This window comes from Saimiri boliviensis, chromosome 21 (assembly GCF_048565385.1).
Source record: "Saimiri boliviensis isolate mSaiBol1 chromosome 21, mSaiBol1.pri, whole genome shotgun sequence".
Classification (NCBI taxonomy): Eukaryota; Metazoa; Chordata; class Mammalia; order Primates; family Cebidae; genus Saimiri; species Saimiri boliviensis.
Genome location: NC_133469.1, coordinates 33,843,842 through 33,860,420, shown reverse-complemented (window position 1 = coordinate 33,860,420; position 16,579 = coordinate 33,843,842). Strand labels below are relative to the sequence as shown.

The following is a 16,579-nucleotide window of genomic DNA, read 5'->3' as shown; positions in this document are numbered from 1 at the left end:
ACAGGGTGGTTGGCCAGCACGTATAGATAGATCCATAGTTATGGATCCATACTTGATACTACTGCAGCAGCCATCTGTCCTGCCTTTGTGTGGCAGTTGTGATTTCAGGTACGCTGCCTGTTTGTCCCCAAAAGTCATAAAAATTCATTTAGCAATTATGGCATATTGCTTGTTGCCTCTTTTCCTGAGATTGAGAAATATTGTTTTAGATGATATCTCAAATTTTTGATTTACAAAACATCTCACTGAAAGTGTACATCTTCAGCTAGGCATGGTGGCTCACGCCTCTGATCCCAACACTTTGGGAGGCCAAGGTGGGAAGATTGCTTGAGCCCAGGAGTTCAAGACCAGCCTGATGAGGCAAGACTCAGTCTCTACAAAAAATATATTTAAAAATTTGGCCCAGTGTGTGGCTCATGCCTGTAATCCCAGCACTTTGAGAGGCCAAGGCAGGCGGATCACCTGAGGTCAGGAGTTCAAGACTAGCCTGGCCAACATGGCGAAACCCTGTCTCTACTAAAAATGCAAAAAAAATTAGCCAGGCATGGTGGCAGGTGCCTGTAATCCCAACTACCTGGGAGGCTGAGGCAGGAGAATTGCTTGAACCTGGGAGGCGGAGGTTGCAGTGAGATGAGATCGTGCCAGTGCACTCCAGCCTGGGCAACGAGAACGAAACTCTATCTCAAAAAAAGGAAAGAAAAGAAAAATTAGCCAGGGGTGGTGGTGTGCCTGTGGTCCCAGCTACCTGAAAGACTGAGGCAGGATAATCACTTAAGCCCAGGAGTTTGAGACCAGCCTGGGCAACATAGCAAAACCATAGGTCTCCATACATAAATACATATATGTATAAAACTATTAGCTGATAGTTGAGATGGAACTGTTTTTTTTTTTTTGGTGGAGGCTAGAGAAGGATGGGGGCAGATCTCGGAGGGTGGGGAGGGGCCTGTGGGTGTGCTCGCTGCCTGTTTTGCCTCTCCTGGGGCAGCTTTGTCATTTCCTCTGTTCTTGGCCAACAAGCTGTTTCTCTCTCTTCCCTGTTCTCCCCGCTTCCCCGTTTCGTCGCACTTCATCCCCCCCTTCCCCGCCCCTCCACAGGCCTAGGGGCATTCGGTGGAAATTCTACTTACCGTTAGGTTAAGTGGAGGTGAGTTTCCCATGGGGTGGGAGCATGACAGCAAGGGATGGCGGTCCAGACTCTTCAGAAGGGAAGTGGGGCTGCTGTCATGACTGGACCCCACACATTTGGGCCTGAGCTGCATCCAGTCACGGTGTCCTGAGTTCCTTTGTGTTGCCTATGCCCTGTGGATCCAGCCCTCCCCCAGACAGGGTGAGACTCAGTCTCACTTCGGCCTCCCAAAGTGCTGGGATTACAGGCATGAGCCACCTCGCCCAGCCACTTAAACATACTTTTTAACCAGATCGGGGGAAGGTTGTATAGCCATCGAGTGGCGTCAGGGCAGGGAGTTGGGAGAACTCCCCACTGTACGGTGTTGGCAACTCTCGGGTTTCCTGACATCTGGGTGGTCTGGGTCCACTCAGAATGAATTTTGCTGACAAGCTCCTTGGTCTCTAGTGTGTCGAGTTGGGAGGTGTTCTTTCTTCCTTGAACAGAAGATGCAAGTGCCTGTGATGGGAAAGCACATATCAGCCCCATGCGTCTTTCCTCCTCCTCCAAGCCTTGCTGGCCCTCGGAGATGACTGTGGAGGTGGAAGGGACCTGTCTACAGAGTGTACCATTGTGGGCATCTGGTCTCCCCCTTCAGCCTCAGAGGGAACACCAGCACCCAGCTGGGGCTGGCTTGTGGCTGCCTGATGCCCCTGGGCTGAGCAGACAGGAGCCCAGTGGTTAAGGGTTCAGTCCAAAGCTCCCACCGATGAGCCAGCTGCAGGAGGCTGTAGGGCACATGGAGGGCAGCCCCAGTGCTCTGCCTCCCGCCAGGCCAGGAGAAGTTCTGTGTGTGGAAAGCGGGCTGGGGTTTTTCTCCCCAATAATAGAATTTAGAGGTTTTTCTGCTGTTTAAAGCTAAAGCGAAGTATTTCTTTCTTTTCTTTTCTTTTCTTTTTTTTTTTTTTGATACAGAGTCTCCCTCTATCGCCCAGGCTGGAGTGAAGTGGCATGATCTCAGCTCATTGCAACCTCCACCTCCCGGGTTCAAGAAATTTTCTTACCTCAGCCTCCTGAGTAGCTGGGATTACAGGCTTGCACCACCATGCCTGGCTAATTTTTGCATTTTTAGTAGAGATGGGGTTTCACCATGTTGGCCAGGATGGCGTCAAACTCCTGACCTGAGGTGATCCATTACCTTGGCCTCCCAAAGTGCTGGGATTACAGGTGTGAGTCATCACGTCTGACCTAAAGCTTTTTTTTTTTTTGAAATGGAGTCTTGCTCTGTTGCCCAGGCTGGAGTGTAGTAGCGTGATCTTGGCGCACTACAACCTCCACCTCCTGGGTTCAGGCTATTCTCCTGCCTCAGTCTCCCAAGTAGCTGGGACTACACGTTCACACCACCACACCCAGCTGATTTTTGTATTTTTAGTAGAGACGGGGTTTCGCTGTGTTAGCCAGGATGGTCTTGATCTCCTGACCTCAGGTAATCCGCCCCTCCTTGGCCTTCCAAAGTGCTGGGATTACAGGCGTGAGCCACCGCGCCCAGCCGCACTTTTTCTTTATTCCACCTCAGTCTACCCTTCCTGAGTGCCTGGGCAGCGTCCTTGGGGGAGCTGCTGGTGGGGCTCTCAATGGACTAGGAGTATCCAGGACATCTCACCGTGGGACTGCTAAAAACCGTTCTCAAACGGTCGCAGGGAGTTGGGCAGGGATAGGAGAATCTGGTGTGTGGAGAAATAGCCTGAAGGCACTTTGTGCTTGCTGGGCCTCTCTGCCCAGATGTCTGGGAGGCTGATGTCTGCCTGTGGCTTCTTGTACTAGCCATTAAGACACTAGCCATCTTCCTTGAGGGGGCTCAGGGAATGAGAATTAGCCAAGAGCCAGGAAATGAGGATTAGCTGAGGACACCTGCCACCCCTGTTCCGCAGCTACCTTCTGTTCCCTGGCATAGGGTATCCCTCTAGAAGTAGTGCATGAAATTCACATAGCTGGGACCTGGCAGAGGATACAGGTGGGTTGATCGAGGCAGGGAGGCCTCCCTCTGCAGGTGGCCTGGGAGCCTGCAGAGCCTTACCGTGACACTAGGTGGCACTCTCACCCGAGGGAGTCCTAGCAGAGTGGGAGGGGTGGAAATAAAGGCCCGCAAGGCCTGAAGGAAATAAACACAAGGTAGGAAAGTACCGTTCCAGAGAACTTTTTTTCCTGAGGAAATTCACTTGTAAATGGTTGTTTGAAATCCAGAGGCATTTCTCCATTGAAAATATATGTGGTGGAAGTCTGGTTGGAAGGTGGGGATTACTAATCTTCGCTGACTTGTGGACTGGTTTATGTTTTTGTTTTTTTTTTTGTTTTCTTTTTTGAGACAGAGTTTGACTCTTGTTGCCCAGGCTGGAGGGCAATGGTTCGATCTTGGCTCACTGCAGCCTCCGCCTACCAAGTTCAGTCGATTCTCCTGCCTCAGCCTCCCAAGTAGCTGGGACTATAGGTACCCACCACCACACCCGGCTAATTTTTGTATTTTTAGTAGAGATGGGGTTTCACCATGTTGGCCAGGCTGGTCTCGATCTCCTGACCTCAGGCGATCCACCCGCCTCAGCCTCCCAAAGTGATGGCATTACAGGCGTGAGCCACCACACCTGGCCTGGTTTATATAGGTTTTTAAACACTGATCTGCCTTAGAGGCTTAGAATGGTTAAAAAGCAATGCTGGTAGATGCAGTGCAGCAGAGCTGGCTATTCCACAGGGAAGAATGTGGGAGTCCCAGAGATCTCTCGGCACATGGGAGGTAGAATATGTGCACAACTTGGCTTTCCCTACAGACCTTTCTTCCCTGGTCTAACTGGGGCTTGGTTTTGTTCTGTGCCCAGGGACATGTGGCCTGGTAAGTGCTAGAAGCTTTGAGAAAGTCACAGTGGTCTTCCAGGGTCTTTTCAGTTCTGGAAGTTGGTGGTGCTAGGATTCTGCATCAACATCTTTTTGTGTTTTAACTGCTTTTTATCCCATATCATATGGTGTTTCCTTAGAGCTGAGGTGAGAAGGGGTCTGAAGTTTCTTTGAGGCTCTGAGAATGCTGGGATCAGTTACAGTAAGCTCTCAATCTTGATAGTTTTTTGGGATCTTCACCTTTAAGCAAAGCATTGTAGAATGAAACCAGTTTTACCATAGGCTAATTGACATAAGCAAGAGTTAAGTTCCTGTGGATGTTTCTGACCACAAAAACATCACAACTTTTCAAGACCCCAAACATTTCTAGTATTAACCATTGAAATGTGAGCTATACATGCATTTATGGAAGATTAATAAAAACAAGTTAGATTATTATTTACCTAATTACTGCAGCTCAGGGTTGCAGGTGGCTAGATCCTATCCCGGCAGCTCAGGGCCCAGCACAAGGTGGAAACCAGCCCTGGACAGGACGCCTTCCCATGGCAGGGCACACCCACACCCACACACACTCGGACTGGGACCATTTACGCACACCAGTGAGCCTGATGTGCACAGCTTCGGGATGTGAAGGAAAGTAGGGTGCTCAGAGAACGCCCATGCAGACATGGGGGGAACATGCACACTCCACACGGACAGTAGCCCGGGCTGGAATAGATTCTTTTTCTCATCAATGTTGTGATGACACTATTTGAAGATCTCCTGTAATGCTGTCCGGACAGGAGAATATTAGGAGCAGTTGTGTGTAAGGTATCTGCCACCCCTGTATCAAATTCTGAGGCCCTTAGGGTTGGCACTATGCCTTGTTCACCTTTGCCTCCCTGTTCCCATGGGTGCAGTGTAGGTGTGAAAGATCATGGAAGTCCATGAAGGAGGACTCTGTCTTCTTCCCCGGCATCTCAGGGCTGTGGCTTGTCATGCAGCACTTGCTCGGGCTGATCCAGCTAAAGATGATAGGTTTGTGGGACTCTGACTGCACCCCTTTAGGTCCTATTCCAGGCTTGGTCCACTGCCCAATTTCTCCACAAGCCCTACAGGCCCTCTCCTCCTGTTCCAAACCTTATTTTATTTTTGGTTTAAAAAAAAAGATGAGGTCTCACTATGTTGTGCAGGCTGGTCTCGAACTCCTGAGCTGAAGTGATCCTCCCACCTTGGCCTCCCAAAGTGCTAGGATTACAGGCAAGAGCCACCATGCCTGGCCCCAAACCTTAGTTGTTTTAGAAACTAAGATCTCAGTGGTGAGAAGGAGTTGGAATTGTATCCCGTTCAGTGGCTCAGAATGAGGAGACTGAGACTTCCAAGGCTGTCTTGCCATGGAATAGGGGATGTGGGTGCCCAGTTGCTTCCACAGACGTGAATGTGGCTACTTGATGCCACATCCTTTCTTTGGTTGAATGGTGATCCCCCTCAGCTTTTCCCCTCCCCTAAAAGAGTTAAGCTGATTGGTCCTATCCCATGTAGGCTGAATGCTTGTTGGGTGCCTGGCACTGTGTGAGTATGGAATGGGTTGCTGACCTGCAGACTAGGGTCCTCTAGTGGGGTGGGAAGACACAGCACACATCATCCCATGGGATTTGCGTCCTAGTAGTGAAGCAGGGAGGCTTGTGTGCTCTAGGCTGGGGCGGTTGGACCTTGTTCATGGGTGTCCGTGTTCGCTGGTCTACATCAGTTTTGGAGTCAGGGCAGTCTGTATGTCAGGGGTGTGCGTGCCTGGAAAGCAAGAAGGTGGGGGTGGAGCAGCCTTGTAGCTTCAGGATGGGGCGTGGGAAAGATCAAGAATTTTGCCTTCTCCGAGGCTTCCAGGGCTAGCAGGGGTAGCTTTAGCTTTCTGTTCAGTCCAGTGAAGAAGCTGGTCCTCAGTGAAGTCAGCAGCACGTGGGGTCCTGCGTCCGCCTAGTGTTGGGTGGGGGGTGGTGAGAGAAGGCAGCTGCTCTGGGAGGCCAGCCACGGGCTGGGGACAGGAGGCTCACAGACCAGTGGACGGAGACCGAGGACAGGCAGGAGGCATCCCTTGGGAGCAGCCAGGCCCACCTCGATGCCTGAGCGGGGTCCTACCGTGACCGTGACCAGGCAGAGCTGGTGCCCACTGCCCTTCCCCTTCTCCCCGACCTTGGCCCCTCCTCTTAAAGGGGTACTGAGGTTGGGCTGACGGAGCTGCAGGACTGGGGCTCAGGGAGCTGCGGCTTTAAGGGTGGCTGGGGTCGGCCTCCTGCCCCCGCCCCTAGTAGTCTGAGTGGCTGGAGCCTGGGCCCCGCCCACGCGCCGCAGGGCTTCCCGGCTCTGGGAGCGCCTCTGGGGAGTTGGAGCCCGGAAGCTGGAGCCACCAGAGGGTGGGTGAGTGGAGCCGGTGCCCCTGCCTGACCAGGAGCCACAGGTGACTTCTCGGGGAGGCGCCCCGCCCCGCCCCACCCGCTCAGAGGGCCAGGCCCGGGTGGGGGTGCCCTTCTAGCGCGTTCGGTCGTCGGTTGGTCCTCCTAGCTGCGACGATGCGGCCCTGGCCAGAGGAGCCCTTTGGACAGGCTTGAGCGAGTCGTGGGCTTTTCCCTCCGCACGTGGGCACGGCCCGGGCTGCGTGAGATCACTTCCTCCACGTCCATCTGCCTGGCGCGGGTGCGGGAAGTGAGGGGCTTACAGGAAGTGAGGCAGTTGCGGGAAGTGAGGGGGTGCCGGCTGGCGTTGAGGGGGCCCGGGCTGGAGCGCCTCCGGCCCTGAGAGCTCCAGTCTCCTCCGTGCTGCCGAGCCTGGGGTCAAGGCGCCTGGGAAGAGGGTAGCGCCAGGTCAGCGCCTGAGGGCCGGGGAGCAGGTGGCAGACTCGCTGCCTCTGCCCAGAGCCGGTTCCCCCACAGCACCCAGAGTTGTCTGAGAGGAGGTTCCTTGTCTTTGGGCAGCTGGGACAGACCCCTGAGAGTCCTGCCTGCCCTCTTCCCGGGGCTGTCTGCCTCTGACTGTGTCTGAAAGGCGCCTCTGGGCCCTTCTCTTTGCTCCCTGGTCCGTGTGGCCCAGGGAGGACCATTTTCCCGGGGCCCCTGCTTGCGAAGTTTGCCTGTTTCTAGCCCTGGAACACAGGGAAGACAGGGTTGTCGCCCCACTGGACGAAAGCTGCTGCCGGGTGGCCGGGCCTCAACTGAGCTGGGGAGAAAGCCCATCGCCCCCCGGGGGAGTGCACGGACCCCCACCTACACACACCCTGAAGCTACACACCCCTGCACCTACACACACCTGTACCTATACACATACCACCTATATGCACACTCTCGCACCTACACACACACCGCCTATATGCCTAACACACCTTTGCACTTACACCCCTACACACACACCCCCAACACCCCGTACACCTTGCACTTACACACTTAACACCTACACACCCCTGCACGCACCCCCACACCCTTACATGCACATGCCTTCACACCTATAGTGCACACCTATACGAACACACCCTTTCACCTACACACATATCCAGCTTGCTCACACCCTTGCACCTACACTCACACCCCCACCCCCGTATGCATACATGCTTGCACGCCCCAACCCACACCTGTAGTAACTGCTGCTTGGCCTGGGGCTATTCATCGACTTCCATTCCACTGAGGGAGGGTACCACAGTACTTCACCCTGGTTGGTGAGGGATGGGTGGGGACACTGTCTTCTTGCTCTGGTATGGATCCCCAGAACAGCACGTCCTGGCAGAGGTGCTCCCCAGTCCCCCATATGGTCCTATCAGCCATTGCTTCTTACTTGCAAGGCCAGTCACCGCCCCGAAGGTTTGGGTTCCTGTTTTAGAACTGCCACCTAAGTCCCTTTTATTTCCATCTTCCCTGTGGTGGAAACCCCTGCCCCCACCAGAGTGTGGGGTTGACTTTTTGGAAAGAGAGGTGAGGTGTTGAAGCCAGGTCTACAGGGTGAGGTGAGGCAGCGTCACGCTCCTGGGTAAAAGTGGCGTTTCTGAGCAATTGTTCTGGGCCATGGTTGCAGCTGTGCTCTGAGCCACAAGGGGCTGGGCAGGAGGAATTTCCTTTCCCATTTTCCAGATGTGCAAACCAAGACTTAGAGTACCTGTGACTTGCCAAGGCCCTTCCCTGCTCTCAGGGTGGAGGTGGAGGAAGGCAGCCAGGATTGCAGTGACCAGGTTGTCGCCAGCCACAAAGCCCTCTGAGTTCTGTTGCAGGTGACTGGCCCTGGGGCCATGTAATGACATTAAAGTCCTACTGGTCACAACCTTAAGCTCATCTCCACAGAGTGTCTTTGAGGCATGGGAGGGAAAGTGTCAGCGTTTCTTCAATTCTGGGTACCCTTCTTGCAAGTTCCTCATCTAGGACCTGGGGCTCCCACTCCATGTCACCCTCTGACAGCCAGAGAGGATAAAATCTCTGGCTTGAGGTCCCAGGGTTGCAATAGGCAGAGGGCAAGCTGGGCTCTGAAATGGGGAGGCCAGAAACTGCTGGCCAACGGAGCGGCTTTACCCTTGGAAAGTGAGAAGGCAGCGACCTCTAGGGGCCCCTTCCCTCCATCCTGCAGCTCTTAGTGGGTCAGACAGTGCCCAGCCTGTGTTCTGGGGCAAAGCGGGATTCATTCTACTCCATGGTGATCTTTTGGGGCCATCAGGTGGTGATTTGGAGGCACTGACACCCTGGTTTCGGTGCCTGTTTTCGAAAAGGTAGAATAGTGATAAAGCAAGGATCTGAAAGGGCAAGGACTCCCTGCCTCTCACTGGGCGTACCTGCAGGTGGGGTGCCCGTGTGGCCTCTCAGGATGGTTCTTAGAGTCTCTCCAGGGCCAGGGCAGCAGCTCCTCCTCTAGCTTCTGAGCCAGGGCCCACCTTTCCCTCATGGGCATCTGACGTGCCCCTGGCCTCGTGTGCTTTAATTCTTCAGTAGTGCCCTCTCTGAGACTGGAGTCCAGACCCTGCCCCTCAGAGAACCATGGGAGAATGAAACTTCAAGGTTCACAGGGGAGCCTGCTTTGAGAACTCAAGGTTTTTGGCTGAGCTGGGTTTATGTGGGTTCATGTCTTTCTGACACATTCAGGGCTGTGTTGGTCACTGTCCCACAGGGTAGGTAAGTGAGGAAAACTGGCAGAAGGCTGGGGTCCTCAAAGCCCCTCCTCTCCATCTCCCCTCAAGGTCACGCTTGCCTCCCTGTGGGTCCTGGCTGTGAGCTCAGCTCCAAGCCTGCACTTGATCAACCAGTGAAAGAGCCTCCCCTTTGGAACCAGGCACCAGGCTCACCCTTGACTGCTGTCACCCCTCTGCTTCCCTGGCAGCTGGCAAGAGGCCAGCATGGAGCCTCGTGGATCAGGGAGGGTGGGGCATGTGCTCCGTACATGTGTGGAGCGATTGAAGTGACATGGCCCTGGAGGGCTGGAGCAGGGGTGTCTGTGAAGCCGTGGGCCTGGGCCTGGTGACAGGATGGGCCTCTTGTGCTGGTGCCGATCTCTTGGTGCCGGCATGTTCCCGGGGTAGGATGCTGGTGTGTATCTGTTTGCTGGGTGAGGCCTGGTGGGTGGGTGCCCTCCTGCCTGGCCCACCTGCTGTTAGCTGTCCCCGACAGTCATTTAGGAGAGGGGCCTGAACCTGCCCAACACTGCCTGGATCAGGGGGAGAAATCCACGCTTGTGTCCAGATCTTAGTCACCTTACTGTCCTGTTCCGAGAGGCCACTGAATCCCATACAGGGATTAGGTGACTCGCAGGCAGGTGCCCAGGTGGTACCTTCACTTCTGTGGCCAAGGAGGGTTTGCCAGGGCATCAGACGTTTGACTGTGCGGGGCCACATTTACTGGTTGTGTCTGGCCCATTCCTTGCTTTAGGCAGCAGCTGTTGGAGCCACATTTCGTCATCTAAGGATGGTGACAAGTGCCTGCCCTCTTCTTGAGCAGTAGTGGTCGGGGTTGAAGGCCAGGCCCCTGTCAGCCCATATCCTGGAGGGCCTGGATTGCCTGGGCTGAGATAGCAGCCAGTATCTGTGTAGGCCAGTGTGGACAGGCTTTGTAGGGGCCGGGCGTGTCCTCCCAGATAGCCAGGCAGGGCCTGGCCTAAGTGTTTTCTGAAGCAAAGATAGAAAAAGAGGGGTGGAACTAGTTTGGGCTGCAGTCCTGCCAGGCCCAGCTTCTGAGGAGGCCTGGAGTTAGGAGCCAGGTATTTTGTGTGTGTATTGGTGGAGGGGTCAAGGCCAGAGGGGTGAGGAGAGACCTGGAGCAGGTAAAAGGCCAGGTTCTCACCAGGGCACCTGTCCTGGCTTCCGCTCTCATCTTATTCCTCAGATGCTACTTTGTAACCTGAATCGAAAATGGGTCAGATTTTGGCGAGGGAGGGGCCAAACCACAGACAGGTGTACATGGCGCAGGGCCTGGGCCTGGAACACAGGGCTCAGGTTCCCACCTTGTGTGTTTGGAGCTGAGAGGTGCCTGGAAGCCTTGGCAGCAGTGGCTGGTCCCTTCCCTGTCATGGCTCACTGGATCAGGCAGCCCGAGGGCCTTGCCCTACTGCTGCTCCCCCGGCTCGCTGAGGAAGAGGATGACCAGTGCAGGCTGGCTCAGCCCCAGGCAGCAGGGACAATGCAGGTTGCCAGGCCTGGGGACAGTGGGCTTGAGTGCAGGGGCTTTTGCACTGGGCTGCAAGCCCTGAGCAGGTGACCCGAGTAGGTGTGTGACCGGTACCTGTCTGTCTGCAATAGCCCTGACCCTCTAACCTGCACCCTGTGAGCCACCAAGACTGAACCAATCCCAGGAAGCGGCGCCACCAACCGGCCTCGTGGAGGCAGAGGCCCTGGAGCAGTGACAGCACAGGAGATCCTCTGGCTCCAGGGAAGGGGAGGAAAGAGGAAAACAAAGGGAGTGAGCGAGTGAGCCTCGCCCCGCCCTCCCTGCGCCGGTCCATGATGTGTCAGTCAGAGGCGCGGCGAGGACCAGAGCTCCGCGCGGCGAAATGGTGAGATGCTGCCCACCGCGCCCTAACCCCACGGCTCCCCGCCATGACCTCCGGAAGGTTAGAGTTCACATCCAGCGGCCTCGCAGTGGAGGTGGCGGCAAGGGGACTGGTGGTCAGCCCCCGAGGCTGGAGGGGCCCGGCCTGGGGGGCCTGAGCGCCCTGAGTCGGAGAGCCCGCTTCAGGTACCTTTGGTTCCAACCAGGAGGAGGGCCCAGCAGGGGGAGGCAGCCAGTGGGCCTCAGACCTCATGCCTGCGGTCTTCCCTACCCTGGTGTTCCCAGGCCCCCTCCTCCCACCCTAGACCCTTGCCTCTGTGCCCCTGCCCCCGCCCCCGCCCTACCCCCAGAGAGAGGCTTCCCCATCCCCCTTCCTGCCGGGAGGAGGGGTGCAGCTCTTCTCGGATTGGTCCCTGCTCTTCTGCAGTGAGCAGGGCAGGTGGGAAGCCAGAGGGGAGCAGTGATTTGTCTTTGCTTGGCCCCTGCCGCCTCCCTGAACCTTTTAAACACACTGGGTGGGATGGGAGGGAAAGCAAGCACCCGGGAGCTGTGGGAGTTGTGGATGCAGCCGCCTCCGAACTAAGCAGGGCCTCACCGCCGGCTTGCCTCTCCCGTCTGCTCTGCTGCTGCTATCAGCTGAGATGCCGCTTTGTTCCTTGGTTTGCTCAGCAACTGCGAGAGAGGAGTCAGCTCCTCTTGAGAGACAGTCCCAGATGGCAGCAGTAGATCAGCCAAATGCAGTCACTTTGCAGATGAGGAAGCAGGCCTGGGGACATTCTGAGTGGACGGCAGTGTGGTGTCCTGCAGCTACCCTGGGCCTCAGGAGCATTTGCTGGCACTAGGCATCGGTAGGGTGGGGTGGGTCTTGTTTTGGCTCAGGAGGCCAGGGTTCTAATGGAAAGGCCTGTCCAACCTCTGTGGCTCTGGTGAAGCTGAGCCCCTGCCGACTGCCCTGCATTTATGCTGGGTTGGTGGGGACAGGCCTGCCCACCTTTGCCTGTCGTGTGTGTGTGTGTGTCTCCCCACTTTTGCAGAAAGGAGGGGCTTGGGGTGTGTGTGTGTGTGTGTGTCCACTTTTGCAGAAAGGAGGGGAGTCGTGTGTTCACCTTTGCTGAAAGGAGGGGGATTTTGTGTGTGTGTGTGTGTCTACCTTTGCTGAAAGGAGGGGCTTGGGTCGTGTGTGTGTGTCTGTGTGGCCCCAGCAGAGCAGGCAGGTGGCTTGAGAGCTTGTGGGGAGGTTTTGCTCACACACCTGTGGATGGGATTTGGAGAACCTGGGCTGTTACAGAAAGACCATGCAAATGGATGGAGCCGTAGCTGTGCGGTGGGGTGTGTGGGGGTGTAAATACTCCCTTCGAGATCTTGTCGGGTCTTTGTCCCTTAATTTAGCAGATGAGGGGCCTGGAACCATGAAAAGAATATCCCAGATCCCGCAAAGGATGGTAGCAGAAGACTCAGCAGATGGTTACCCAGCTGGCTGGGTAACAGCTCCTCAGCGCTACGCACTGCTGTGCCAGTGCGAGTGCCAGTGCCCATGCAGTAGAGCTGACCCCTGGGGCCCACTCTCCTGGGCCGTGGAGGCCCTCGCTGGGAGCTGCTGCTGCTGAGGTTCCCCACAGCTGGGCCTGACTCTCCTCTGTTGCGGCTACCCCCACGTTCCCCGCCTCCCCAGCTTGCTGGCGGGTGGGAGAATCTGGGAAGTGAGTCTGCCAGCCAGAGGCAGCCCAGCCCGACTCAGAACGGGATTGGGACAAGGTGGGATAGCCAGTGCTTGCTGGGGCCCATCACCCAACAGCGAGGCAGCTTGCTGAGGGTGGGTAGACAGGAGGGGTTTCCGGCCCAGAGGCTGGCCACTGACCTGGCTGTGTGTGGACCTGTGCCCTGCAGGTTGCACTTCCCCCAGCTGGCCCTGAGGCGGAGGCTGGGGCAGCTGAGCTGCATGTCCAGACCCGCTCTGAAACTGCGCTCCTGGCCCTTGACCGTCCTCTACTACCTCCTGCCTTTCGGCGCCCTCAGACCGCTCAGCCGGGTGGGATGGAGGCCTGTGAGCAGGGTAAGTGTGCCCAGCCCCCTGTGGCTCAGACCTCCCCCCGGGCAGGCCTGAGGTTGAGGTGCTGGAGAGACCAAGGAGGAGATGAGCTGTCAGAAACATAAGTCATAGGTACATCTTCAGTGGGTCAGGGTTGCAAGGTTCATTGGTGGGCAAGGGCAGGGCAGCTTTTGAGAAAGCCACTACCTGGGCTGTGAGAGTGACTTCCAGGGTGTGCCGTGCCGTGTCCACTCCCATAGCCTGCTTCGTGTCTACCATTTGGGGCGCTGGTTCTGGAAGGAACCCAGTCTGGGGATTCAGAAAATGGTGTCTATGACTTTTCTGTGTTCAGGCAGAAAAAAGCTTAAGAGGTGATTTTGAGCAGAAGCCAAATTAATTCTGGGATGCCGGAGGGGTGGTTCAGGAAAGATGGAGCCTGTTTGGGTCCCTTAGGATGAACGGAACCCAGAAGCCTGTCCCAGGATTGTGCAAGGGAACTGGCCTGGCCCCGCCTGCTCCCTAGAGAGCTTGCTCTTGCCCTTGGCTTCCCAGGCTGGTTGGCCCCAAGGAGGAAACCCTGTTCCTGGGCCTTTGACATTCAGGTGGGCGTCACCAGAGCTCAGAGGCATTGAAGCATCCTGGATATTAGCTCAGGCTCCAGCCTGTGCCTGGGAAGGGCCAGGGGTCACACAGCCCTTCTGCATGACTGGGCATCAGCTGAGAGGGGTAAGATAGAGAGCTGCTAATTCCTTACCTTGGAGAGGTGTTCAAAGGTAGAATAAAATCACTTTTACACCTTGGGGAGTTGGTGTCTTGGTTGTGTTTAGAGAAGCAGCAGCTGCCCATTAGAGGCAGTTTCTTTTTTTTTTTTTTTTTTCTGAGACGGAGTTTTGCTCTTGTTACCCAGGCTGGAGTGCAATGGCACGATCTTGGCTCACCGCAACCTCCGCCTCCTGGTCTCAGGCAATTCTCCTGCCTCAGCCTCCTAAGTAGCTGGGATTACAGGCACGCGCCACCATGCCCAGCTAGTTTTATTGTATTTCTAGTAGAGACGGGGTTTCACCATGTTGACCAGGATGGTCTCGATCTTTCAACCTCGTGATCCACCCACCTCGGCCTCCCAAAGTGCTGGGATTACAGGCTTGAGCCACCGTGCCCGGCAGAGGCAGTTTCTACAGTGGCAGCAGCACCTGAAGTTTGAGAGGCTGCCACTTCCTGGGTACCTGGCCCTGCTAGAGGGCTCTGCGACCAACTAGTGGGACCCATTGCCTATCCCCAGGCCATCATCTGTCTTCAGCTGCTCCAGGCTTCCCTGGAGGAAGAGAGAACAGAGGGAATGACTTCCCTTTGCCTCCTGGGAGGAACCCCAGATGCAGACAGCTTTATGTCCTGACTCAAGTCACAGCAGAACACTGAACATAAGGCCAGCTGTGGGTCCAAGGTGGGGCTCAGCAGGGCTAGGCTTCTCCGACTGGCTTCATCCAGGCCCTCGGAGGGCTGGCTGAACCTTCAGGGGTTGCGGACCCTGTGTCTGCAGCTCAGGTGCAGGTGACGGTGACAATGCAGGTCTATGTCTGAAAATCCCTGATGTTGGTACTCAGGGTGTCCTCACTTCCCGTTAAGACAAGAGGGACATACTTTGGGCTGTAGACTTGTTCCACGCACCTGGGAGCCGCCTCCTTTCTCTAGTGGCCTGGGATATGGGCAGTGACTGGCAAGATGCCCATCACCTCCCCACACACTGTGATACTGGGGTCACTGTGGCTAGGGTCACACACCGTAGTTAGGGTCAAATCCATTTCCAACCCCTACTTTAAAAAGTAAGACTGCTGGCCGTCTCTCGCTCTGGACCTGGGGCAGTTGCTATTTCACTTTTGCATCAAATGATGAAAACCACTCGAGTTGTATGTAAACCCAGCACTGTGTGGCAGGAGTCGGCAGGTGCAGTTTGGTTCCCAGTGATAAACAGCCACATCACAAATGCAGCGTGGGGCATCTGGGCCCTGGTGGCCTTTGTGGGGTGCAGATTCTCTACTGAAGTGGGAGGTGGGCTAATGACAGCGCTTGAGCTCTTTGGAGCTGGGGCAGTGCGGTCACCTCAGCCCCATGCCCTGTGGCCTGCAGGTGGCTTTGTACAAGTCAGTGCCGACGCGCTTGCTGTCACGGGCCTGGGGTCGCCTCAACCAGGTGGAGCTGCCCCACTGGCTGCGTAGGCCTGTCTACAGCCTGTACATCTGGACCTTCGGGGTGAACATGAAAGAGGCGGCTGTGGAGGACCTGCATCACTACCGCAACCTCAGCGAGTTCTTCCGGCGCAAGCTGAAGCCACAGGCCCGGCCTGTCTGTGGCCTGCACAGTGTGGTAAGGCCCGACCCTTTCCTCCTGCAAGAAATGGGATTTTTTCCTGACTCCACAGCTGGGGCCGCCCCCTGCCCAGCATAGTGCCCCCATCTCCAGCATATCTGGAAGGGGCAGGATGACAAGGTGAAGTGGAGGCTGTCTCCTGCTCGCCCTCACACCAAGCCCCTCCTCCCCTTCCAGATCAGCCCATCGGATGGAAGGATCCTCAACTTTGGGCAGGTGAAGAACTGCGAGGTAGAGCAGGTAAAGGGAGTCACCTACTCCCTGGAGTCGTTCCTGGGCCCACGTACCTGCACAGAGGACCTGCCCTTCTCACCAGGTGGGTCACTGCACAGGCAGAGCCAGGCAGCCCTGCTGCTCTGTGTGGATCGGGAGGGAGGGGATGCTGGGGAAGGATCCAAGGCTGGCACACGTGGGGCCTCTCTGAGATCCATGTGCAGACCACACTCAGAGTCTGTGCTGGGTGCTCACTGTGTTGGTGGCCCCCATGTTTATTCTCATTCCACAGCCACCTCGTGTGACTCCTTTAAGAACCAGCTGGTCACCCGAGAAGGGAATGAGCTCTATCACTGTGTCATTTACCTGGCTCCTGGAGACTACCACTGCTTCCACTCTCCCACCGACTGGACTGTGTCCCACCGGCGCCACTTCCCAGGTCAGCCCAGGGCCAGCATGGGCGTTGGGGGGCGGGCTGCCTCCGTGGGTTCACACAGAGGCTCTCAGCTTCTTGGTGTCAGGGGACCAGGCTCCATATCAGGGTCATCAAGGCCAGGAGCTGACTGCTTTATGCAGGCTGGTTGTGGGCAGGGGACCGTGGGCTCCAGCCTGCTCAGCATGTGGAATGGCATTGGGGCAATAGGCCATGAGTCCCTCTGGGTCTTGGCTGCCCTGGAGTGGACACACAGGCTCTGGACAGGGAATAGCAGCATTCCCTGCCTCTGCAGGTTCCCTGATGTCAGTGAACCCTGGCATGGCTCGCTGGATCAAAGAGCTCTTCTGCCATAATGAGCGGGTGGTCCTGACGGGGGACTGGAAACATGGCTTCTTCTCACTGACGGCTGTTGGGGCCACCAACGTGGGCTCCATTCGTATTTACTTTGACCGGGTAAGCAGAATCCAGGCCCTGCAAAAGCCCAAGGGCTGGACCTCTTGAGTCTACCTGCCTTGTCTGCTGTGCAGCTAGATGTTTTGGGACTGAATTCTAAGGGGGGCCAC

The 16,579-nt window shown here is 56.2% G+C and overlaps 1 protein-coding gene across 5 annotated transcripts in view; it reads left to right on the top strand.

Moving 5' to 3' along the window:
- The window catches only part of PISD (phosphatidylserine decarboxylase), a 34,710-nt gene that overhangs the window by 15,909 nt on the left and 2,222 nt on the right, over positions 1-16,579 (top strand). The window contains exons 1-7 of one of the 5 annotated variants that reach the window (XM_074391031.1): positions 1,185-6,425; positions 10,725-11,160; positions 12,862-13,027; positions 15,128-15,364; positions 15,545-15,683; positions 15,873-16,019; positions 16,309-16,469. In XM_074391031.1, the coding sequence (XP_074247132.1) occupies positions 10,976-11,160; positions 12,862-13,027; positions 15,128-15,364; positions 15,545-15,683; positions 15,873-16,019; positions 16,309-16,469 (1,035 nt within the window). In that variant the 5' untranslated portion in view covers positions 1,185-6,425; positions 10,725-10,975. Of the gene's footprint in view, positions 1-1,184; positions 6,426-6,512; positions 11,161-12,861; positions 13,028-15,127; positions 15,365-15,544; positions 15,684-15,872; positions 16,020-16,308; positions 16,470-16,579 lie in introns of those variants that run through there. The other 4 variants (XM_010349101.3, XM_039462471.2, XM_074391032.1 and 1 more) reach the window with 4 other exon arrangements.